General features: G+C 53.3%; 2 protein-coding genes across 7 annotated transcripts in view; one reads left to right on the top strand and one right to left on the bottom strand.

Annotated features, from left to right (window-relative positions):
- Nucleotides 1-1,000: 1,000 nt before the first annotated feature.
- On the bottom strand, nucleotides 1,001-14,394 carry KLHL28 (kelch like family member 28). 3 transcript variants are annotated; one of them, XM_063399768.1, is made up of 6 exons: nucleotides 14,293-14,390; nucleotides 13,644-13,811; nucleotides 10,598-11,496; nucleotides 6,582-7,025; nucleotides 2,911-3,119; nucleotides 1,001-1,954 (listed from the first exon to the last, which is right to left on the bottom strand). In XM_063399768.1, the coding sequence occupies exons 2-6, from the start codon at nucleotides 13,689-13,691 to the stop codon at nucleotides 1,791-1,793; spliced, it is 1,764 nt and encodes a 587-aa protein (XP_063255838.1). In that variant the 5' UTR covers nucleotides 13,692-13,811; nucleotides 14,293-14,390; the 3' UTR covers nucleotides 1,001-1,790. The 3 variants fall into 3 exon arrangements, with proteins under 3 accessions (XP_063255838.1, XP_063255839.1, XP_063255840.1); XM_063399769.1 differs by lacking the exon at nucleotides 13,644-13,811 and having other exon boundaries at nucleotides 14,293-14,394; XM_063399770.1 differs by lacking the exons at nucleotides 1,001-1,954; nucleotides 2,911-3,119; nucleotides 14,293-14,390 and adding an exon at nucleotides 6,378-6,414 and having other exon boundaries at nucleotides 6,504-7,025; nucleotides 13,644-14,286.
- Nucleotides 14,395-14,687: 293 nt separating this feature from the next.
- Nucleotides 14,688-23,846, top strand: part of TOGARAM1 (TOG array regulator of axonemal microtubules 1) — a 33,256-nt gene continuing 24,097 nt past the window's right edge. For 2 of the 4 annotated variants that reach the window (XM_063399763.1, XM_063399765.1), the window contains exons 1-4: nucleotides 14,689-16,141; nucleotides 20,724-20,880; nucleotides 21,966-22,100; nucleotides 22,670-22,966. In XM_063399763.1, the coding sequence (XP_063255833.1) occupies nucleotides 14,753-16,141; nucleotides 20,724-20,880; nucleotides 21,966-22,100; nucleotides 22,670-22,966 (1,978 nt within the window). In that variant the 5' untranslated portion in view covers nucleotides 14,689-14,752. Of the gene's footprint in view, nucleotides 16,142-20,723; nucleotides 20,881-21,965; nucleotides 22,101-22,669; nucleotides 22,967-23,846 lie in introns of all 4 variants that reach the window. The other 2 variants (XM_063399764.1, XM_063399766.1) reach the window with 2 other exon arrangements.

Raw genomic sequence — 23,846 nt, 5'->3', positions numbered from 1 at the left:
CCCTGGCAGGGGTGGCACTGGGTGGGATTTAGGTCCCTTCCATCCCAAACCAGCCTGGGATTCCAGGATTCCTTCTCCTCCTCACACACAAACATGTAAATACAGCCATGGAGCCTCTCCTGTCCTGCCAAGAGGTGCCCTGGAATAATTAAACCAGGCTTTTACTGCTGTCACTGGAATGAATCCCTGTGGGTCAAATTAACAATTCCAGCATTTTCAATGCAGTTTCTCTTATTTACATTTAAATCCCTGCTCAGTTTCACCAAATCTGAAGGAGACCTGCAGGATTTTATGGTCTGTGCAATCACCTGGGGTATCTGAATGATGTTTTATGGTGACAACACCCTCCTGGACTGGTGAAATCCCAGTACTTGGAATGGAGGAACTGAAGCAGCCCTGGCTGCAACCAGCTCTGCAGGAATTCAGGATAAATCCAGAGCACTCAACCTTCCCCATTGAGCAAAGTCATAAAGAAATGGCTTTTAAAACAACTATTTCAAATATTATTGGACCTTTCAAAATAATAGTGTGTGGGCTTGGAAAACAAACACCAGACATGTTAAAATAAAGAGAAAGGAAACTCTGGAGGCAAAAAAAATCCTTAGTGCCAGACCTGGCAGTGGGCAGACACCAGAAGTTGAAGGTAATTGAGATCAGAAGACAACCCAAAAAGTGCTAAATTAGTTCAATTCCATTTCAAATGATGGTTCTAACCCACAGCATCACTTTCTCTCTCTCTGGCCCAGTTTTCACTGAGCTCAAGGCTGTGGTTAACCCCAGGACCTGCCCTCGGCAGGGCTCACATCTGGGATGAGCCTGCCTGAGCTCCCTGCACTGGTGTGGAAGGCAGAGCTGCCTCAAGAGCCGAGCTGGGACCTCCCTGTCTGTGAGGATGGGACAATAAACACCCATGAAAACCCCACTAAAACACCAACGGGGAGCTCATTCCAGAGCAGGGACACTGCAGGGGCACGGAGCAAAGAACAAACCAAACCAGCAGAACAATCCAAACATGCTTTATGCACTGAAATCAGGAACAGCCTCGGGGACCCCTACATTTAGCACCATTGTGAGATGGGAACACTCAGAGGAAGCAATCACACAGTCCTTGAAGAAAGGGGGAACACGGAAGGATGGGCTGGGCTGGCTGGGAGGTGTTATAGGACAGCATGCCAGGAATGCTGCTGCTGGGATTTCTCCTCAAATTCCAGCCGAAAGCACGCAGCAGGATTAACTCAGTTCATCCAGCACTCGAAGAAAACAGAAGGGAGAAGTTAAAAATGCAAATTCTCTTCATCAGATCCAAAAATGTCCCGAGGCAGTAAATTTGCCTTGTAAATGTCTGCGAGGATCATCCCAGCCCTCCTACCAGGAAGCAGGTGAGAAAGGAGAGTACAGGCAACATCCTATGGCGTTTATTATGTACAAACCTTGAGATACAGAAACAAGGCAGCCCTTGGTCATAGAAAACCCCGAGAAGCGCTGGCGCTTTCCCCACGAGCACACACAGCCGGGCCAGCACCCCGAGCTCCCCCAGCACAGGGAGCTCCGTGCTCCGGGCAGCGAGAGACGACAGCTCTGCCAAGGTGGGATGGACAAACCCCAGCTGCGCCCCGGCTCCCCAAACCCGCCGCCACCAGCAGGGCACCAAACCCGGCCGGGCACCAGCTCCACACCCCTGTGCCCGCAGTGCCTGGGGAAGGGCGGGCCCCTCCTGCTTCCATCCCGAGCTGAGCCGGGCCGAGCCGGGCCGGGCCGGGCGGGGCAGCCCCAGTGCGAGGTGCGCGCCCTCAGAGCGCCGTGAGGCCGAAGTTGCAGCGGCAGTACATCATCCCCGCCGAGTCCAGCCACGAGTCCGAGATGGGCTCGTACCTCTGCACCGTGTTCAGGTAGGACGAGCCCGAGTGCCCGCCCACCACGTACAGGTGGTTATCGATCACCGCCGCCCCCACGCCTGCGGAGAAAGCACCGACATCAAACCCTGCGGGAAGCACCGGGCTCTGTTCCCATTGCTGCCACCCTCTGCCATCCCCAGAGTCCTCACTGCCCAAGGAAAGCACCGACATCAAACCCTGCGGGGATCACCGGGCTCTGTTCCCACTGCTGCCACCCTCTGCCATCCCCCGAGTCCTCACTGCCCAAGGAAAGCACCGACACCAAACCCTGCGGGGATCACCGCGCTCTGTTCCCACTGCTGCCACCCCCAGCCACCCGCAGAGCCCTCTCTGCCTAAAGAAAAGGGGTGTAAATGAGGAACCCTCTCTGTTCAGGTCTGACACCCCTTTTATGCCCTTCTCATCCCCCTTCCTATGTAACACCCCCCTCTGCCCCAGTGCCCCGTCAGGGAAACTGGGATAGAATCATGGAATGTCCTGAGCTGGAGGGACCCACAGGGATCACCCAGCCCTGTCCCTGCCCAGACCCCCCAACAATCCCACCCTGGGCACCCCTGGCAGTGCTGCCCAAAGGCTCCTGGAGCTCTGGGGCCGTGCCCATTCCCTGGGGAGCTTTTCCAGGGCTTATTCCACCCTCTGGGGAGGAACCTTTCCATGCTCTACAGCCTGACGCTCTCTGGCCCAGCTCCAGCTGCTCCCTGGGTGCTGTCCCTGTGCCAGGAGCAGAGATGGGAGCTCAGCCTCAACCCTACACCCCTGAGTGCCCACACCCAACAAAATCCAACAGAACAGCGAGCACAGAACTGCTGAAACTCACCACTGCTGAATTCTCTGATAAAACAGGAGCTAGAATCACTACCTCCTATCATTTTTGTTACAGCTCAGCATTAATTAACTGACCTTGGAGAAATCAAGGTCCTCTCACAGAGCTGGTGACCTTCCCCCACAGACAGAGTCCCTGCCACCCTCCCTGCAGGTTTTACCAGCTCACAGGTTCGTCCCTGCCATGTCCCACCTGTCCTGGGCTCCTTCATGGGCCGGCACACCGTCCACTGGTTCTGGTGGGGGTCGTACCTCTCGATGCTGGACAGGTGGGACACGCCGTTGTGTCCCCCCACCACGAAGATGAAGCCCAGCATTACCCCCACCCCAAAGTTTATCCGCTTGTCAGCCATGGAGGCCACGGTCTCCCACGAGTTCTTGCTCGGATCGTAGCGCTCCATGCTGGAAAGCAAACACAGCCATGAGCCCGGGGCCTGAGGGATGGGGATTCACTCCTGGAGTGGCACAGCCGTGAGCCCGGGGCCTGAGGGATGGGGATTCACTCCTGGAGTGGCACAACCATGAGCCCGGGATCTCAGGGACAGGGATTCACTCCTGGAGTGGCACAGCCGTGAGCCCAGGATCTCAGGGATTCACTCCTGGAGTGGCACAGCCATGAGCCCGGGATCTCAGGGATTCACTCCTGGAGTGGCACAGCCGTGAGCCCGGGATCTCAGGGATTCACTCCTGGAGTGGCACAGCCGTGAGCCCGGGGCCTGAGGGACAGGGATTCACTCCTGGAGTGGCACAGCCGTGAGCCCGGGATCTCAGGGATTCACTCCTGGAGTGGCACAGCCGTGAGCCTGGGGCCTGAGGGACAGGGATTCACTCCTGGAGTGGCACAGCCGTGAGCCCGGGATCTCAGGGATTCACTCCTGGAGTGGCACAGCCGTGAGCCCGGGATCTCAGGGATTCACTCCTGGAGTGGCACAGCCGTGAGCCCGGGATCTCAGGGACAGGGATTCACTCCTGGAGTGGCACAGCCATGAGCCCAGGATCTCAGGGACAGGGATTCACTCCTGGAGTGGCACAGCCGTGAGCCTGGGATCTCAGGGACAGGGATTCACTCCTGGAGTGGCACAGCCGTGAGCCCGGGATCTCAGGGATTCACTCCTGGAGTGGCACAGCCGTGAGCCCGGGATCTCAGGGATTCACTCCTGGAGTGGCACAGGCACAGCTGGCTCTGCCCAGGATCTCAAGGATTCACTCCTGGAGTGGCACAGCTGGCTCTGCCAGGCAGTTACCACACAGGAATAATGGAATACAGAGGGAAGGGCTGGAGCTGATGGAAAATTCTGTGGTGCAGTTGCTTGGTACAACCCAATAGCAGCACCCCAAAATTGTGTTATCACCAGGGAAGCACCAACCACATCCCAGGGCACTTCCACACCCAGAGCAGCCCAACAGTGTGGCCAAAGATCAGTTTTAACCTATTTTTACAATATATTCAGCCAAAGGTTGGACTCAATGATCTTCAATGACTTTTCCATCCCAAATGGTTCTGTGCTATTTCCCCCTGACACAGCAACGGGTTCAGCCTCTCCCAGGTCCTCCCTGTCCCACTGTCCTGGATCTTCAGGCCACACCCTGAAACCAAGAGGTTCCTCAGAGCTGAAAGCTCTTTCAGGATGCCTGGTGTGATTTTTAAAAATAAGAATTCAAAATGTATATCATGTAAATAATAATCTATTAAAACAATATAATAATCTATTAAAGTAATTGAATATTAAAATAAAAATTTTGTGGGAAACTGAGCACAATGCAGAGCTGAAGTGTATTTCTTTGGGTACACAGCAGATCCAAAACTGCCTCGAGGTTGGCCTGAAAATAACATTCAGAGAGAAAAGCATGTGGAGAGTGTATTTATACTCCTCAGGAAAAGCTGCAAAGAGGCTGCTGATCAAAACACTGAGGGCAGGAGAGGCTTCAGGATCAAAGGAAAGGAAATGAATCCTCAGTGTTATTAATATTTCTGATCACTGTGCAGATGGTCACTCATTAACACACTCACGGCTCAGAGCTGCTCCTGCCCAAGTGCAGGAGCACAGAGGGGCAGAACAAAAGGGAAGAGGGGATCAGCAGCAGCAGAGTCTGGAAAAGGGGATTTATTACCCAATGTGAGCCCCATTTAATGCCAGGGCTTGGAGGAGCCTGGTGCTGCATGGCACGGCTTAGCACTCACCCCTCCAACCAGAAACAGAACCAAAATTATTCCAGAATATGGAACACCCTGAGCTGGAAGGATAAAGGAGTCCAAGGATCCTTTTCCTAATAGCAAGAAGAACCTTTTCCTAAAAGAGGAACCTAAAAGAAGAACCTTTTCCTGATATCCAACCTAACCTCCCCAGAGTCAGCCTCAAGTATAAAAAATCACTGCAATTCATCACTGCAACGTCTGGTACCACCCTGTTGAACAATCACTGTGTCCCTTCCTCAGGAGCAGGAGTTTCATTCTTTATCCAGCTCTTACACTTGGAGTTTATTACTTTGCTTCCTGGAGGGCCATTCAGCTGATCTGTTCCCATTTTAATGATGGGAAACGGTTCCTTTGGATAACTGGATGTCCCTGGACAGCCACAGGGAACTGAGGAGTTAAAGAGCATGGTGGTACCAGGACAATTCCTTGGGAATGCAAGGTCTGAAACAAGCCCTGGAGTCAGAGCAGTAATCCCCATTCTGAATTCTGTTATTAGCAGTAACACTGATTTAAGATCCCAGCAGAGTTCTGTATTTATTTTGTGTGTATTAAGCATGGGAAAACTCCACCTCAAATCAGGGCTTTCATTTCAGGTGGTAAAACCACCCACCCTCAGATTCTGCAGGCTTGAGCTACCAAGCTCAGTTATACAGGCACATCTTTGTTTTTAACTTTACGGTAAAATCACCTTTTAGGTGATCTAAAAAAGAGCCCAAATGAGGCTGAGCACACAAAGTGAAGCAAAAATAAAGATTTCCCATTTGAATGATGGGACTGATGTTACAGGGATTAACTGGAGAGGGTTTCATTGGCTGCCCAGGGGGTTTGGTGGGTCACCCTCAGCACGCAGTTCATGTGGGCAGGACAATGATTAAAAACCCTGCCCAGGGGTTTTGGTGATGCCCAGGTGGGTGTTGTAATTTAGATTTGGGGGGGGTGTCCCCGGGAGCTCTGATAACCTAAAATAGTGTCTGAGAAAGTATTTTGACGGTTTTTGTGGTTTTTTTTCTTTTTGTTTTTCTTTTGGTGACCTAAAACTGGGGGTCTTTTGTTAGGTCTCTGACAATGTACTGACTTGCATTTCTGGTGCAATTATGGACGAAAAAACTCCCCGATGGGTACATATGGACAAATGTAAACAATTGCACACAGAGTGTTGCTCCTTTAGTTGAACCAGTTGGAAAGTGAAAGGAATAATTTGGCTCAGATCCATGGGTGAGAATCTGAAGCCTTGTGTAGAGCCCGGGGGGCTCCTGGGGAACCTTTCCCGGGGACACCCCCCAAAAATCTAAATTACAACAGGTGGGCACAGGGTCACATCCAGCATGTACCTGTTCATGCTGGTTCAGGACAAGGATTAAAAACCCTGCCCAGGGGGTTTGGTGATGCCCAGGTGGGCACAGGGTCATGCCCAGCATGTACCTGTTCATGTGGGCAGGACAAGGATTAAAAACCCTGCCCAGGGGGTTTGCTGGTGCCTAGGGGGGCACAGTCACGTACCTGTTCATGTGGGCAGGACAAGGATTAAAAACCCTGCCCAGGGGGTTTGGTGATGCCCAGGTGGGCACAGGGTCACGCCCAGCACGTACCTGTTCATGTGGGCAGGACAAGGATTAAAAACCCTGCCCAGGGGGTTTGCTGGTGCCCAGGGGGGCACAGTCACGTACCTGTTCATGTGGGCAGGCCCGTAGCCCCCGATGGCGTAGATCATGCCGTCCAGCACGGCGGCGGCGAAGCAGCTCCGTGTCCTGCTCATGGGGGCCACCAGCTGCCACTCCTTGCCCTTGGGGACGTACTTCTCCACGCTCCTGAGGTAGGCCTGGCCGTCGTAGCCGCCCAGCGCGTACAGCTCCCCGGCCAGCACGGCCGTGCCCAGCGTGCTGCGGCTCTCGAACATCCTCTCCAGGGAGCTCCACGTGTTGGTGTCGGGGTCCCAGCACTCCACGGAGCTCTCGTGCTTCCTGTAGCTGATGCCCTGGCACACGTGCGTGGCGATGCCTCCCACCACGTAGATCTTCTGCTCCAGCACGCACACCCCGAACTCGTAGCGGGGAATGCTCAGGGGGGCCAGCCCGATCCACGAGTCCGTCTGGGGGAAGTACATCTCCATGCTGCCAGGGAAAAAATAAATAACAGGGAATGAAATCCATCCCCATGCTGCCAGGGAAAAAATAAATAACAGGGAATGAAATCCATCCCCATGCTGCCAGGGAAAAAGTAAATAACAGGAAATGAAATCCATCCCCATGCTGCCAGGGAAAAAATAAATAACAGGAAATGAAATCCATCCCCATGCTGCCAGGGAAAAAATAAATAACAGGAAATGAAATCCATCCCCATGCTGCCAGGGAAAGAGGGAGAAAAATAACAGGAAATGAAATCCATCCCCATGCTGCCAAGGAAAAAATAACAGGAAATGAAATCCATCTCCATGCTGCCAGGGAAACAGGAAAAAAGTGAGAAAAAACAGGAAATAGGAAATGAAATCCATCTCCATGCTGCCAGGGGAAACAGGGAGAGAAATAAGGAAATAGGAAATGAAATCCATCTCCATGCTGCCAGGGAAACAGGGAGAAAAAGAACAGGAAATAGGAAATGAAATCCATCCCCATGCTGCCAGGGAAACAGGGAGAGAAATAACAGGAAACAGGAAATGAAATCCATCTCCATGCTGCCAGGGGAAGAGGGAGAAAAATAAGGAAATAGGAAATGAAATCCATCTCCATGCTGCCGGGGAAAATAGGGAGAAAAACAGAAATAGGAAATGAAACCCATCTCCATGCTGCCAGGGAAACAGAGAGAAATAAGGAAATAGGAAATGAAATCCATCCCCATGCTGCCAGGGGAAACAGGGAGCCAGTGAGCAAAATAGCAACTGAAACAGGAACCAGCTGAAAATCCGACCCAAAGGGAGGAGAAACCACACACAAAAAAACCCCAAACCAGTCACAGAAATAGGAGAGAAAAGCAAATTAGAGAGAGGGAAGCACTCATCTGTATTTACAAATATACATTTAGAAACTACAGACTGCAGTTTATATATGTAACATACCTATAATTTAAACAAAATGTCAACGTGGCACAAACTAACCAGAAAAACATGTCTTTTAAACAGTTTACTTCTTTTAAACAGCATTTTAAATCCTCTATCTAAATCTTAAATTTAAATCTTAAAATTCAATCTCAAATTTAATCTTATATTTAAATCCTATATTTAAATCTTAGATTTAAATCTTAGATTTAAATTTCAAATTTAAATCTTTAAAATTAAATCTCAAATTTAAATCTTAAATTTAAATCTCAAATTTAAATCTTAAAATACCATTTTGTTTTAATCATACTCAATGTGAGAACACAGTGGGTCTAGCTTGCCCCATATAGAGTCTAGCCAACCTGGAACAGTTTAATTAATAAATTACCTAAATAATTAAGAGGCTATCTGGCACAGAGGAAACATGATCTGTTCAAAAACCATATAGGAGCAAGAGGCCCCTGGAGAACTGACAGGCACTAAGAGCCCAGATCAGGAGCTGTGAAACACCAGAGAACGGAGATTAAATTTATCCTAGAGTAATTTTGTTATTATGAAGCACCAAAAAATTGAAAATAATCCAAATTGTATTGGTAGGCTACATTTTTATAATCATTGAAGAAGGTGGGAAAGAAGAACTGAAGAATATCAGAGAGTGACTTTATTTACTCCAACATTTTTTATGAAGCACAAAACCCCCTTTATTTTTGAAGTCTACAAATCCAGCCATTCCCAGCCCTGGCACCTGGTTTAAGATCAGTGACTATCATTGGGAAAATTCATTTTAAATGACTCTGAGATCTCTGAGCACAGGGAAAACACACAGCTCTGCCCAGGTTTTTAAACGTGTTTCTCTCTGCAAGCACAGGACTGTCACAGAAAAGGACATCCCAGAATATTATCCAGAATCCAGCTGTGGAACCAGTTCAGGCAGTCTGCCCGGCACAGGGAACACTCCTGGGGCTGATAAGGGCACACTGAACATCAAAGCTCTTTCTGTGCATGTATAAATGTATAAATGTGTATTTGTGTATTTGTATATGTGTACATTTGTATTTGATCAGCCCACACAAGGTTTCACCACGGGCTCTGGGAATGTCAGTCCCATGTTCTGAGCCAACCCAGCCTCAGCCTGGGGCATGGAATTGTTTTTCTGTCTCCTCCGTTCCCCCTGCTCCAGGATGAGCCCAGGCTGCTCTCCAGGAGCTGAGGAGGTTCATTGTGGGGAGCAGGTGAGGGAGGGGGCACTCACCTGCTCTGCCAGCACAGACACCTGCCCAGCAGCTGGGGTTAAAGCCATGATCACACCGTGATGCAGAACTCCACTGTGAAATCCCGGGATCCCTGAGATTGGAAAAGCCCTCCCAGCCCATCCAGTCCCAGCTGTGCCCATCCCCACCCTGTGCCCAGCCCAGAGCTCTCAGTGCCACCTCCAGGAATTCCTTGGACACCTCCAGGGATGGGCACTCCAAACCTCCCTGGGCACTTCCAAGGCCTGAGCTCCCTTTCCATGGGGAAATTCCTGCTGCTGTCCCCCCTGCCCCTCCCCTGGCCCAGCCTGAGGCCGTTCCCTCTCCTCCTGTCCCTGTTCCTGGAGCAGAGCCCGACCCCTCCTGTCAGTCTCTCTGAGCCTCCTTTACTGTCCTTCACCCTGCTCTGATTAAGCCTGTTTTAATTCCAAGGATTTCTGAATTATCAGGAAGCACATTTGCCAGACAGCAACTTCATTTTTATGATTTGCCTGAAATAATAACAAATCAGGGGGAGAATTAAATAAAATGAAAATACCTGGAAGGAAAAGTAAGAACTGTATAAACTTAACTAACCAAGTTAGTAACTCAATCAACAGAATGAAAATTATCTCAGAGCTTTTCTGTTTGCACAAACAAATGTGTGGCACGAACAAAACCCCCTAACATTGCAAATTATTCATGAAATAAAAAATCATTTTGAACTTGGGGCCCATCCTTGTTAAAAAAAACCTGCTGAAGAGGTTTTATGGAGGAAAGGAACAACTGCACACTGCAAACTCTACTGGGACCGTACCAACCTCAGTGCCATGCAGATCCCAGTGTCCCTGTCCCTGCCCAGGGGTGCCAGGCAAGATCCCAGTGTCCCTGTGCCTGCCCAGGGGTGCCAGGCAGGATCCCAGTGTCCCTGCCCAGGGTGCCAGGCAGGATCCCAGTGTCCCTGTCCCTGCCCAGCTGCCCGTGTCCCTGCCCAGGGTGCCAGGCAGGATCCCAGTGTCCCTGCCCAGGGTGCCAGGCAGGATTCCAGGGTCACTGTCCCTGCCCAGCTGCCCGTGTCCCTGCCCAGGGTGCCAGGCAGGATCCCAGTGTCCCTGCCCAGGGTGCCAGGCAGGATCCCAGTGTCCCTGTCCCTGCCCAGCTGCCCGTGTCCCTGCCCAGGGTGCCAGGCAGGATCCCAGTGTCCCTGTCCCTGCCCAGCTGCCCGTGTCCCTGCCCAGGGTGCCAGGCAGGATCCCAGTGTCCCTGCCCAGGGTGCCAGGCAGGACCCCAGCTGTCCCTGTCCCTGCCCAGGGTGCCAGGCAGGATCCCAGGGTCCCTGTCCCTGCCTAGGGTGCCAGGCAGGACCCCAGCTGTGTCCCTGTCCCTGCCCAGTGTCCCTGCCCTGCCCAGGGCTGCTGCTCACCTGTCCAGGCAGGCGAAGAGCCCGGCCTTGCCCCCCACGGCGCAGAGCACCTTGGGCGCGCAGCGGGGCCGCGTCAGCAGCATGCTCTGGTGGGACAGTCTGTGCTCGGGCATGAAGTGGTACTTGAGGGCCTCGTTGAGCAGGTGCTTGCAGGTGTGGTCGTCCCGGATCAGGTGGTTGGCCTCGTAGAGCCGCGTGAGGAACTTGACGCTGAGCAGGGGCAGGCGCACGCAGTGCAGCAGCTGCGCCAGGTACTTCTGGCGCTCCTGCACGTCGTACTTGACCCAGGCCTCGAGCGCGTAGAACACCGTCTCCTCCGTCACCACGTTCAGGCAGTCGTTGGACACGATCTCGTCCAGCTCGGCGTGCGTCAGCTCCAGGAACTCCTCGGTCTGGCACACGTCCTCGAAGTTCTGGCAGATGAACTTGCTGGCCGCCAGGTAGAGCTCGTGGCAGCCGTAGGTCTCGGCGAAGCGCGAGATGCCGATGCAGTTGCCGGGCTCCAGCTGGCTCTCCAGGAAGGCGCAGCACTCCTTGACCACCAGCTTGACCTGCAGCAGGTTGGCGGCGGGCAGCAGCGACTCCACGGTGTCCTGCGAGATGAAGACGGTGCCGGTGTAGGCGTACTCCACGATGGCCTGCAGCGCCGCCTCGTCCACGCACTGGAACTCCACCTCGGCGTTCTCCTTCTCCGACAGGTTCCCGGTGAACATGGCCTTGAAGTAGGGGCTGATGCTGGCCAGCACGGCCTTGTGCGCGTGGATCTTGGCCTCGCCCACGCGCAGCACCACGTCGCAGAGCTCCTGGTGCTGCCGCAGCAGGTTGAGGCCCTGCAGGAGCTGCTCCGAGTGCAGCGGCGTCAGCTTGGCCAGCAGGAACGGCGGGGACGACGGGTCCATCTGGGACAAACACAGGTGGGGAGGGGTCACTTCACGTTTCCTAACTGAGACGTGCCGTACCTGACAGTTCTAAGTCATTTTTCGTTTTTGGTTTTTAAATTAATATGGTTTGGTACTCCCAATTTCCTTCTCAACCCTTACCTGCTATGCTTTTTCATGCAAGTTAAATCTGGGACCTTCCAATGTTCATTAGCAGTCTATGCTAGATTTAACTCTGAATTAAAAAACCCACAACCATCCTTTTTGTTTATTCTGGAGTGAAATATCTATGATCTGATCGCTGGGGTGTCTGTGCAGGGCCAGGAGCTGGACTGATATCCTGTGGATCCCTTCCCCTTCCCATATTCTGTGATTCTATATCAAAGCTTTGAGAGAACTGAACAGTGGCTGAAATAGAAGACAGATAACTAAAGCATACAACTGGCTCATTTGAGACAAAGTTTTAAAAGTTCTCAAACTCCTTTTGTGCAGTTCAGTTCCTGCCTGCTCAGCGGTCCTGGGAGCAGGCCAGCCCTGCTGTGCCTTTCTCTGGCCAGGCTCTGGCAGGGAGGTATGGGTGCACACAACTGGTCTGAATTTAGGCTCCAGGCTCTGCCAGTGTCTGTGTGAAAGGCAGGGAGCAACTTTCTCATTCTGGCCTGAGAAAATCTTAAGAAGGAATTCAAACAAACCTTGGGAAGAGAGAAACCATCCACAAGTAGTGTTTTTCTAACATGTTTACTGGCAAAAGATGTTTTTATAAAAGAGTGTAAACTCTGATAACCAATCATGTTCTTTGTACCCAACTACTCTATAAAAGCAGAATTTAGAAGAATAAAGTTTGCTCCCATTTTCACCATCATAGTGAGAGTCACATTGTTATTTCTGTGCCGTCCGAAAATCATAATAACAGGGATCAGCTTCCCATTCCCACTCCTGTTCCCATTCCTGTTCCCACTCCCATTCCCAGCCTTCCCTCTCCCAACCACCCGCATGCAGCCAGTGTGGCTGGGGCAGATTCCTGTGCTGTGGGTGCACAGAGGAGCACAGGAGAGACAGGAGATCCTCATCCCGTGGCTCCCCCCGAGCCAGGATCTCCCTGCTGGGGCGGTCTCGGGGCTCCCCACGTGAGCAGGGGACAGGAGCACCCTGGAACGCTCAGCACTGCCCCAGCACTGGAGCTGCCCACGCTCCCCAGAGCTCCAGGAGTGCCAGGAGGATCCTCGCTCCTCCTCAGCTCCACACAGCTCCTGCTCCCCAAAGTCCCCCCGGGTCCCTGCTCTAATTTCAGCTCCTGAACACTGGCAGGGTGCAGCAGCTCTTTGTGCAGCCCCCGGAGCTGCACCGGTGAGAGGTGGAGGGTAGGAATGTGTCAGGATGCTGGGCCACGGGAGAGAATCCCATTGTTCTCCAGGGAACACCGCTACACCCCACTCCCGAGCTAAATGAGCTGCAAGATCTCGCTTCTTTTATCTTGATAATAAGTTCATCATCTGCACAGCTCCCTAAGTGACACCTCACTTGCAGGGGAGCCCACTGAAAAGTGCTTAATTTGAAATAATCAAATGGGCTGCCAACGTTTAAATGCAGAATACAATAGCAGTGACAGGGAAGGGGCTGAGAAACCTCTTACCCATGAAGAGAGAAATAAGCTCTCCTGTTATCACTCTACACTGGAAAAAATAACTGAGAGAAACTAATTTAAGCATATCTGCAAAAGGCAAGACAACAATATTTTCCCTATCACAATTTTGCAGCACAAATCACACATGGAAGAACAAAAAAAAAATTAGAATAATAAAAAAAAGTTGTCCAGCAGCTAAAGGAATGTATTCCCCTTCTGTATTTGCATTCAGTTCCTAACTTGATCATACAAACACACAAATATCAGGGAGCACAAGGCATCACCACACGGAAAAAGGGACGGTCACAGTTCAGCTGCAAAACCTGCCCAGACACCTATAAACACCTACATTTAAGGTATCCTGCAGCAATAAAGCTTCGTGCACCCCCCTGGTAGAACCTCTCACCACCTGCATGGCCAGGCTCACCCATACCATGGATTTGCTGTTATTTATTCACTGTTCAGCAAGAAACCAGCAGCGGGAACATGAAGCTGGAGCTGCATCCCAGCAGCGATCTGCGCTCAGGACACACCCAATGCTCACCCCGGGCTCTGGGCTGTCAGACCCTTTCAGCCTGGGCTTCGAACTCATCCCGGACAGCGGCTGGAAACAGAGAGGTCTCCCCGCACGGCGAACTCCTGAGCTGAGAGCCCCAGGCGTGCTGGGAGGGGCAGGAAGGGCTGCGGGGCTGGGACTGCCCCAGCACAGCCCCTGGAAGAGAGAAACGCGCGGCAGGAGCTGCCCCGCTCCTGCAGCTCCGGCTCTCCCCGGGTGTGTGCCCAGCCCCGCTGCCCAGCCCCGGCTCTCCCCGGGTGTGTGCCCAGCCCCGCTGCCCAGCCCCGGCTCTTCCCGGGTGTGTGCCCAGCCCCGCTGCCCAGCCCCGGCTCTCCCCGGGTGTGTGCCCAGCCCCGCTGCCCAGCCCCGCTCCCGGCCGGGGACGGGGCTCGGAGCGGCCGGGGCTGTGGCCCTGCCCAGGGTCCCTCCCGGCCCAATCGCTCCGGGCCCCTGCGGCTCCGCCGCTCTGCGCTCACACGGGGATCTCCCGCAGCCGCTCCCGCTGCATCCGTAGCCCGCCCGGGGCCCCAGCCCTGCTGGGAGGCGGCACCGCGGCTGTGTCCCGGCGGGTCCCGGGGTGCCCCGCCGCTGTCCCGCCGCTGTCCCGCCGCTGTCTCCCGCTGTCCCCCGCTCTCACCTGTGCCGGGGTGCCCCAGGCCCGGCCCGGCCGCGCCGCCGCCTCGTTCCGCCGCTCCGCCACCGCCCGCTCCGTCACTTCCGGCCGCCCCGCCCCGCGCGCCCCGCCAATCAACGGCCGCGCCGCCGCACACACCCACACCCGCCCGCCCCCGGGCGGTTCCACACCGCGCACCGCGCGGGGGGCACGCCGTGCCTTCGTTTCCCCGGAGGTTTTTCTTCATCCCTGTCCCCGCCGCTGACGCAGAGCAGCTCTCCGGTTCTTCTCCACTGCGTTCGTGTCTTGTTCCACCCGCAGCGGCCTGAGGAGAAGTAGGGGAGGCCCCTACTTCTTCCACGCGTGTCCCCCCCGCTTTCTGCGGCTTGGTCGGCGCCGCGCCGGCGCTGCACGCGGCGCCCCCTGGCGACGGCGGCGTTGCCGGGCGGGGCCTGAGGGCCGCCCATGGCCGCGGCCGCGGGCCATGGCGGAGCCGGCGCCCGGAGCCGCCGCACCGCGGGGCCGGGGCCGGGCCTGGGAGCGCGGCGGCTCCGCGCGGGACGCCGAGGACAGCGCTGAGCCCTCCGGCCCCGCTCACAGCGGTTCGGACACGGAGCCGTCCGGCCCCGCTCACAGCGGTTCGGACACGGAGCCCCCCGGCCCCGCTCACAACGGTTCGGACACGGAGCCGTCCGGCCCCGCTCACAATGGTTCGGACGCGGAGCCCCACGGTCCCGCGTTGAACTGTTCGGGCACGGAGGCTCTCGACCCGCAGGAAGACGCGGAGCCCCCCAGCCCCACCGAGGACGGGCCGGGCACGGAGCCCCCCAGCCCGCAGGAGGACGCGGCTGCCCCGGTGGGGCCGGAGCTGTCGCTGGTGCCGCCGGAGCTCCGCGCGCGGCTGCTGGACCGGCGGGACTACCGGGGCCGTGCGCAGGCCGTGCTGCAGCTGCGGCGGGCGGTGGAGGGCTGCAGCCCCGCCGCGCTGGGCGCCGCGCCCGCCGCCGCGCTGCTGGGGCTGATCGCGCTGCTGGACGCGCTGCTGCGCGACCCCAACTTCGCGGTGGCGCGGGGGGCGCTGGCCGTGACCCGGCTGCTGGCGCTGCGCCTCGGCAGCCGCGTCCCCGCCGTGCTGGCCCCGCTGGTGTGCGCGGCCGCCCGGGCGCTCGGGGACGCGCAGCCGGCCATGCGGAGGGACAGCGCCCGGCTGCTGCTGCGGCTGATGGCGGCGGCCGGCCCGCGGCCCGTGCTGCGCCTGCTGCTGCAGGAGCGGCTGCTGCGGCACCGCAGCGCCCGGCTCCGCGAGGAGCTGCTCAACGCCTGCATCGCCGCGCTGCTCACCTACCCCGCCGCCGAGCTGGACCTGCCCCAGCTGGCGGCCGCGCTGGCGCCGGCGCTGCTGGACGCCAAGCGCAGGGTCCGGCACGCTGCCATGGAGGCGTTCGCCGCGCTGGCCTCGGCGCTGGGCCCCGGCAACAGCGGCGCGCTGCTCCGCGCCCTGGACGCGGTGGAGCTGCGGGCCGGCGGCGCGGGAGTCGTGCGGGCCGTGCAGGCGCGGCTGGCCAGGAAGGTGCTGCCCAGGCTGGGCGAGCAGGGGCTGGTGGAGTACGGCGTGCCCTTGCCCTCGTCCGGCCGCTGCCGCGGGCCGTGCCAGCCGCCCGGCGCCGACACCGAGTGGCTGCTGATGGGCAGCAGGAGCCGCAGCGCGCACGGGCTCTGCGGGCACCCTGCCTGTGCCCAGCGCGGACTGAGCCCCGCCAGGGTCCTGAGCGCCGGCAGAGGCAAGAACAAGCTGCCCTGGGAGAACGAGCTGCCTGCGGACGGGGAAGGCGGCTCCGGGGCGAAGATGCCTGTCGCGAAGGGTGTGGAGCAGGTATGTAACTCCCCGGGGGCCTTCATCCTTAGGGCGTTTCCAAAGGGAGGATGGAGAGTTGGCAGCGGCTTGTTAAGTGAGAGAGGTTTGGGAGGTTTGGCTGCTCTTCGTTGTTGCGTGGATCTGTAAGCTCAGATCGCTCCGGAAAGGTAAATTTGTGAATTTCTTATGTCAGATTCAACCAAGCAATTTACCAGACTACTTATCACTTACGGGAAAATATCTGAATCTTTTTTGGAGGTTAGCTGGACTAGCTGAGACACTCCTTAGGTCTGACAGTAGTGACATGACCCTGACATGTCAACAATGACAGGTGAACCCCTGGGAATTGGGAATGAGCACAAAAGTGGGGAAACAGCCTTTATTTGTATGTTTGTGTTTGAAAGCGTGGGGCTGGCTCCTGTTTGGGGAAAAACTGAGCAACTCCTTCAGCTCAGGCTCTGAAGGCAGAGCTCTGGGATGGGGCTGAGCCAGGGCTCTCTGGAATAAACCTGCCAAATGCCTGTGTGGCTCTTGCTGCTTGGGCTGATCCAACCAGGAGAAATGTAGGTCAGGCTGAAATAGCGGTTCTGGTTGAGTTTGGGTGTAATCACCTACTGACCACGTCGGCAGCTGGAAAGGGGAGGAACCTCTGGAAAATTGTCCAGGTTTTTTCCTTTGCCAGTGGTGCTGTGATGTGTTTTGGATACCACACATGAGGGTGTATCTTTGTATGGTGGTTCTTCTGTTGTGTTTTGGGTTTTTTTTTAAGTGGACACGTTTGATTGATCAGAACTTGATCTCCTGTGAGGAAGCTGAAGCAAACAGAGCTCCTCAGGAAATCGGAGGCTGTGCAGAGGAGATTCCTCAGTGGCACATTTATGTACTGAGATTTTAATTCTCAGTTGCTTGGTAACTTGTTGCTGGGCTGGATGAGGTCATGGACAGTGAGGGCTCCTTTGCAGCCTGGCTGTGGGGCAGGCCCTTAGCAAAATAAACTCGGTTCCTGTTTCTGTACTGTCAAACCTTGAAGTGCATGCCTGGACCTGAATGCTCACCTCTTTCCTTGTGCCTGTGTTACCTTTCCTGAGGCTCCTGAAGATGTCTGTGTCTTCCTGAGCCCATGAATCAGTTCCCCTGGGATATCTACAAACGGGGTCGGGACAACGATGTGTAGGAAGCACCTCTGGAGCAAGAAGAGTTTCCTTTTTGGAATACTTTTTCAGGATTAACTAATACAGCTTGTAAAATAAAATACCATTGCCAAGGTTCTCCTGGGAGGTTGGGCCAAGCCCTGTGCTGCTGCTGCTGTGTTTCTGTAGCTGTGAACAAAAAGCAGGTTAATACAGCACCAACACCTGGCTGGGGCTTGGAGAGGAGGAACATTCCCTGCCTGGGACAGTCCCTCTGCAGGGAAGTCAGAGAGGGGCTCTGGAAATGGTCCTTTTGTGGACTGAATGAACCCTTTGTACATGTGGGTATCTCTGTAACATGGGAGGGGTTTGCAGCCCTGCAGAGAGGGAGAGAAGGCAAGTGGCTGATGGGTTCTGTTTGGTAAATCATCAGTTCCTGGAATGGTTTGGGTCGAAGGGACCTTGAATCCCACCCAGTGTCACCCCTGCCACGGCAGGGACACCTTCCACTGTCCCAGGCTGCTCCAGCCCCAGTGCCCAACCTGGCCTTGGGCACTGCCAGGGATCCAGGGGCAGCCACAGCTGCTCTGGAAATTCCAGCCCAGCCAGGAATTCCCAATTCCCCATCTCCCATCCATCCCTGCCCTCTGGCAGTGGAACCTGATCTGGCACAGGATGAATTGGAGTCCAGTTGGCCAGATCCCAGTTATGAGAAGTAAAATATCGGGGTGATTTAATAGTGGAATGTTTACCTGATTGCTGTAGTTGACACCTTTGCTGCTCCTTCTTCACATCCTGATCCTTTTTCTCATCACATCTGACTGAAGCTCTTGGGGGCAGGGGACACTGTCCAGTGGTGTTGGTGACCAGAGGGACCCAGGGAGCGGCTGGAGCTGTGCCAGGGAGGGTCAGGCTGGAGATCAGGGAAAGGTTCCTCCCCAGAGGGTGGAATAAGCCCTGGAAAAGCTCCCCAGGGAATGGGCACGGCCCCAGAGCTCCAGGAGCCTTTGGGCAGCGCTGCCAGGGGTGCCCAGGGTGGGATTGTTGGGGGGTCTGGGCAGGGACAGGGCTGGGTGATCCCTGTGGGTCCCTCTGGCTCAGGACATTCTGTGGTTCTGTCTTGGATGCAAGAAGGTGAATTGTGTTTTCAGTCTGGGAATGCAAACCTGGCTGGTGTTCCCTGCACTGAAGACATTCCAGGAGCTGTGTCAAGCTCTAGCAATCAGGATCTGAGTGGGAAGTTAACCCTGGATCTGCCCTTAACTCCCTCAGTAAGGAAAATGCATTTATCATGCATAAATCTCAGGTAGTTGACTGGCTTCTGTACATGCCAAGTTTTAATTATTAATTCAGACATTCCTTTGAAATGAATATGCTTAAAAATTAACTTTTGGAGTCATTCTGTGGCTGAAAGGATGCATGGAAGTAGCTTAATGTTTAAAAGTGTTTTCCTGGCAGTACTTTTAGGGTCATGTTACAGGGTGACTGTCCAAGGCTGTGTCTAGACTTTCCTGATGAGATAAGAGGTGAGTAAAACACGTGTAAGTTAATGTGTACTAAAAGTAGAAGGTAGATAAGGCACAGTGGCCTCAGGAGAGCTGTGGGCTCTCCATCCCTGGAGGTGCTGAGGTGTTCAAGGGCAGGTTGGAACATTGAATATTGCAGGGTGAAAGTTACCCCTGGACACACAGACCCTGCAGGCCTGTCCCTGTGCTGCAGGTACCTTCTGGTACCCAGAGGTTCCTTTTGGGGCAAACAAGAGCATTTGAACATTTCACTGCACATTTAAGGCCTTTCACAAAGTTCATGTGAACTCTGGGGTCTCCCCTAACTGCGGTGTTGGGCAACGTGTGTGGAATTCTTCTCATTTCCATATTGATCTGATAACTGGAGAACCTGATAGCTGGGCTTTGTGGAGCCTCTGAGTGTTCAAATGACCTGGGAAATCAGATTTATGGAACAAAACCTCTCTGTTTGCCAAGGACAGGGAGGGTGACCAGGCTGGATGAAGGTGTCCCTTCCTTGGGTGTCCCTCTGGGAGCTGAGCCCTGTTTTTTCTGGAGCTGGGAGAGGATTTGGGGAGATAGTGTTCTGTCTCTGTGCTGTTGGTCTCTTTCTGGGGGAACATTGCTGGTGCTGCTGGTGTTGGGTCAGGAGCACCTTTGGTGTCATCCAGAGGCACAGCTCCGCAGGGAAGGGATGCAGGGAGGGAGTGTTTGCCTGTGATTGCAGGCTGGACACTGGGGCTGGAGCAGCCTGGGACAGTGGGAGGTGTCCCTGCCGTGGCAGGGGTGGCACTGGGGGGGATATAAGTCCCTTTCCACCCAAACCATCCCAGGATTCCATGATGGGTCACTCTCAAGGGCTGTGATTTGATAACCAAGTCACCAATTCCAGCTACTTTCCACCATTCGTGGAATTTAAAGGAATCTGAACCCCTTTGAGAAATCCCTTTGCTGGGATCTATTATCTGCTCCAGAAACATCTGACAGCCTTGGGTTTGCTTCATTTCCCACCACCCCCAAGCCCGTGTTTAGTGAATGTGCAGTGCTGTAATTATAATTTGTGTACAGAATTTTCACTCCTGGAGCTGGGATGGGAACAGCTGAGCAAAGCTGTTCAGCCATGGCAGTGTTGGAATTTACTCCTTCTGCATATGTTGCTTTATCTGTATGGAAAAAAGGAATGAAAGTTTATCCTGTGCCAGCTCCTAAGCAGAAAATCCCCTCTATCCCAGCTGAAACCAGGCTGTGGAGATTTGTGCAAGGAATATTCCATGGATGGAACGATGTTTGGTGATTGCAGGAATGGGAGTGCCAAGGTCTCATGTCTTATATCCCAACTTGTAATAACCTGGAATAAACCACCTCAGTGTTTTCCTCATGTTCCTTTCCTCCCGTGTCACTCAGAAGGGAGAGCAGAGTAAATACAGCCTGGGAATGATTTAAATCACTGATTTTATTAATTAAATCAGAAATTTATTTAAAGCATGACCTTTTCTGTGTTAAATATTGGTGTTATTGAGATTTTGCCCCTACCTGTAGCCAGTTCTAAATAAAAGCTCCTGGTGTTGCCAGATCCAGTTTTAGACTGAATCTGGAGCGTGTGGTTTGCAAGAAACTGTTCCATTCTGGGATTTTGGGGGTCTCTTGTCTATTGAAACACTTCCACATCTAAAGCATATAATTCAGAGCGTCAATGTTTAATTTTTAAGATTTATTTTTTTTAAATATTGCAGTTCTCTACCAGTTTATTTTGTTGGATTTTTCCCCTTTCAGTGTGTGAGTAGTTTTAACCTGTATTTTAGTAAAACCTGCAAAACAGCTAAAATGCTTTCTAATGCTTAAAATATTTGAACGTTGGGTAGGTGTTAAAGTAAAGCTTGTGTGGAAATGTTTGTGAGTGTGCAGTTTGCCCAGGGCAGGCTGTGCTTTCATTTCACACACAGTTTGTTTTGCTTTTCCCTGCAGTTGGCTGCGTCCAATGATTTCCTGCACTCCCCGAAGCTGCGGCCCTCGCAGGGAGTCCCCGTGAGTGATGAGTGGTTTCTCAGCAGGAACAGAGCTCCCAGGGCTTTACTCCAGCCCAGTCTGGAGCTGAACTGGGAGCATTCTGCCCGTGGTGCTGGTGAGTGAGGCCACAGGGCCGTGCTGGAGCTGCCAAGGCAGAACAGACTCTGTTGTTTCAGTGGCCAGAAGGAGCTGAAAAGCCTGGGCAAGACCAGGCCTGAGTGATTGTGTCCCCGTGGCCCTGGGCTCTGTCCTTGGCCCCTCTGGGGGATCCTGGCCTTGCCAAGTTTGATCCTTTGCTGTGCTTTGGGTTTTCGGGCGTTTGCTCCCCTGTATTGTCACATCCTCAAAGAGGGGATTGTTCTGGGGGTTCTTTTGCCCCCCTGCAATTCCCAGCTGGAGCAGTGCCCTGGAAGAGCAGCCAGTCCTTTTCCCTTTTTCCCTCTGAGCTGCTTTATGAGGTTGCTTAGAAACTCTGGGATGAAGTACTTGGAGTGTAGTTGAGTTTCACACTCAGAGCTCCCCAGAGTCTGTGTTCCCTATGAAACACAATCAGATCTCCCCAGAGTCTGTGTTCCCTGTGAAACACAATCAGATCTCCCCAGAGTCTGTGTTCCCTGTGAAATACAGTCAGATCTCCCCAGAGTCTGTGTTCCCTGTGAAATACAATCAGATCTCCCCAGAGTCTGTGTTCCCTGTGAAATACAACTGGATCTCCCCACAGTCTGTGTTCCCTGTGAAACACAATCAGATCTCCCCAGAGTCTGTGTTCCCTGTGAAACACAACTGGATCTGCCCAGAGTCTGTGTTCCCTATGAAATACAGTCAGATCTCCCCAGAGTCTGTGTTCCCTGTGAAACACAATCAGATCTCCCCAGAGTCTGTGTTCCCTGTGAAATACAGTCAGATCTCCCCAGAGTCTGTGTTCCCTGTGAAACACAACTGGATCTCCCCAGAGTCTGTGTTCCCTGTGAAACACAACTGGATCTCCCCAGAGTCTGTGTTCCCTGTGAAACACAACTGGATCTCCCCAGAGTCTGTGTTCCCTGTGAAACACAATCAGATCTCCCCAGAGTCTGTGTTCCCTGTGAAATACAGTTGGATCTTCCCACAGTCTGTGCTCCCTATGAAACACAATTGATATTCTCTGTTGGACACCACGTGTGAAGTGTTGATTTGGCTCTTTGTGTTCTCCTTTGGAAGGTGCTCTGGGCTCTCACCAGCCCCAGATTCCAGGGAAATGTGGGACACTTGGATACCCGCAGGCACGTGGGAGGAGCGGCAGCGTGGGCTCTGGTTTGCAGTTTTTGGGATTAAATAACTGTCAGCAGGACAAAGGTACGTGGCTTCTGCAGTGGCCTGAGGCAGGGCATGTCACTGCGGAGTTCTCTTTGTTCCTTTGCTTCCCTGGGAAATGGAAACTGTTGCTGGAAGGTTGTTCAGTCCCTCTCCAGGGCTCCTCCTTCCTGTGTGATTTTGTTTGTGGCTGTTAATTTTCAGCCCCACCTTTGATCTCTGACACTGTCAGGGTGTTAGAGAAAAGGTGCTGCTGTGGGAGATCACAGCAGTGTTTGATCTACTTGCATCACTCTTGTTTTTAAATATAGTTCTCCAAAACATGCCTGAGAAATTGTTTTAAGGCTTCAACTCACATTTGGAGGGGGAATGCCGTTTGCAGAATGAAGTTGGTTGGTTTGTCTGCTTGCTTGGGCAAAACCTTCAGGCTCTGACTGCCTAGTGGTGCATTATTTCATGGGAAAATATTCTTATGATAGATTATTTCATTGGAAATCATTTTTATGGTGCATTATTTAATTGGAAATCATTCTTATGGTAAATTATTTAATTATAAATTCTTATTACAAGACCCAGTTACCACATGCACTGTTCTCTTTTCTTTTGCTCAGTTTGTTCCAGCCTCAGTTTTTCCAGCAAGACTCAGAGAAGTTTTTGCCCTCAGGCAGAGCCCGCCATGTCCTTCCAAGGTGCCAGTGCCAGCCAGGGCACCTTCATCCTGCCCTCCTTCCCCCTGTCATCCCCCAGGAGCAGCCCCAAGCACCTCTCCTCTCCTGCTGCCTCTCCAGGGAAGTCCCAGGAGGATCCCAGGGGCCTCTCCAGCTCCTGGCCTCTCAAAAGCTTCGAGGGGCTGCCCAAGCCTGGGTCCCAGAAGCAGCTGCTCAGCCAAAAGCCAGGAGACAGCACAGGTGGGAATGTTCTCCAGGTGATCTAAAGGGATTTGGGGGTGGTATTGTGGGAAAATCCACAGTGGCAGGTGAGAGGGAACTGGGCAGTGCCTCAGGTGCAGTCAGGAATGGGAGGGATTTATTGATTTATTTACTTTTTTACTTATGGCTTCACTGCTCACATCCCTGCAGGCTTCTCCTCAAAAGTGGAGCCTTTGGATTTGTCATAAAGCAAAATGTGGCACAGTTCTACTTCTCTTAATGTCTCAGTGAAAGGTCTGTTTTCCAAGTAAATAAACCCCCAAATGGAGCACTTTTAGGGGAAGTCAGTGCAGAAATCCCTGCTGCTGTTCATACCTTGATCAATCCATGTGCAAGAATTTTGCCTTTTTGCCTCTTCGTTTGAATCATGGAATCCCAGAATGGTTTGAGTTGGAACAGACGTTAAAACTCATCCAGTTCCAACCCCCTGGGTATTTATACTCTGTTTAGGTTAAACTGCTTCCTAATCACTCAGGAGGAGGTTTCTGGAACAAAGTCACCATTTCCACACAATATATTGCACTGATGAAAGAAATCTGTTTGAAATTTCATCTTCACTGAAACCCATATTTTTGTGCATATATAGAAAATTTCCAATTGAATGCTTTGGGAATTTCCTGCCCCTGGAATGTGACTCTGCCTTTTAGATGTATTTATCACTTGCTTTACTATTGTATTTCTTATTTGTTATTGTATTTATCACTTACCGTATGTTTTGCATACGCATTTTGATTTTTTTCTGGTTTGTTGGAGTACCTTTGTTGTTACAGCAGCTTTCATGGACATTTAGGGATGAGTGTTTTTTCTCTTAATGAAGAAAGTTAATTACTTTTTAAAGGGACTAAGGGCATGTGCATGG

This window comes from Prinia subflava, chromosome 5, assembly GCF_021018805.1.
Source record: "Prinia subflava isolate CZ2003 ecotype Zambia chromosome 5, Cam_Psub_1.2, whole genome shotgun sequence".
Taxonomy (NCBI): Eukaryota; Metazoa; Chordata; class Aves; order Passeriformes; family Cisticolidae; genus Prinia; species Prinia subflava.
This window is presented reverse-complemented; position numbering and strand designations above follow the sequence as displayed.

Coding starts and splice junctions, on each gene's coding strand:
- KLHL28 (XM_063399768.1), bottom strand. CDS start 13,691: ATGAGTTCGAAGCCCAGGCTGAAAGGGTCTGACAGCCCAGAGCCCGGG. Junction 11,497..13,643: donor CTGACAGCCCAGAGCCCGGG/GTGAGCATTGGG, acceptor TGTTTGTCCCAG/ATGGACCCGTCGTCCCCGCC. Junction 1,955..2,910: donor CATGAAGGAGCCCAGGACAG/GTGGGACATGGC, acceptor CTTTCTCCGCAG/GCGTGGGGGCGGCGGTGATC.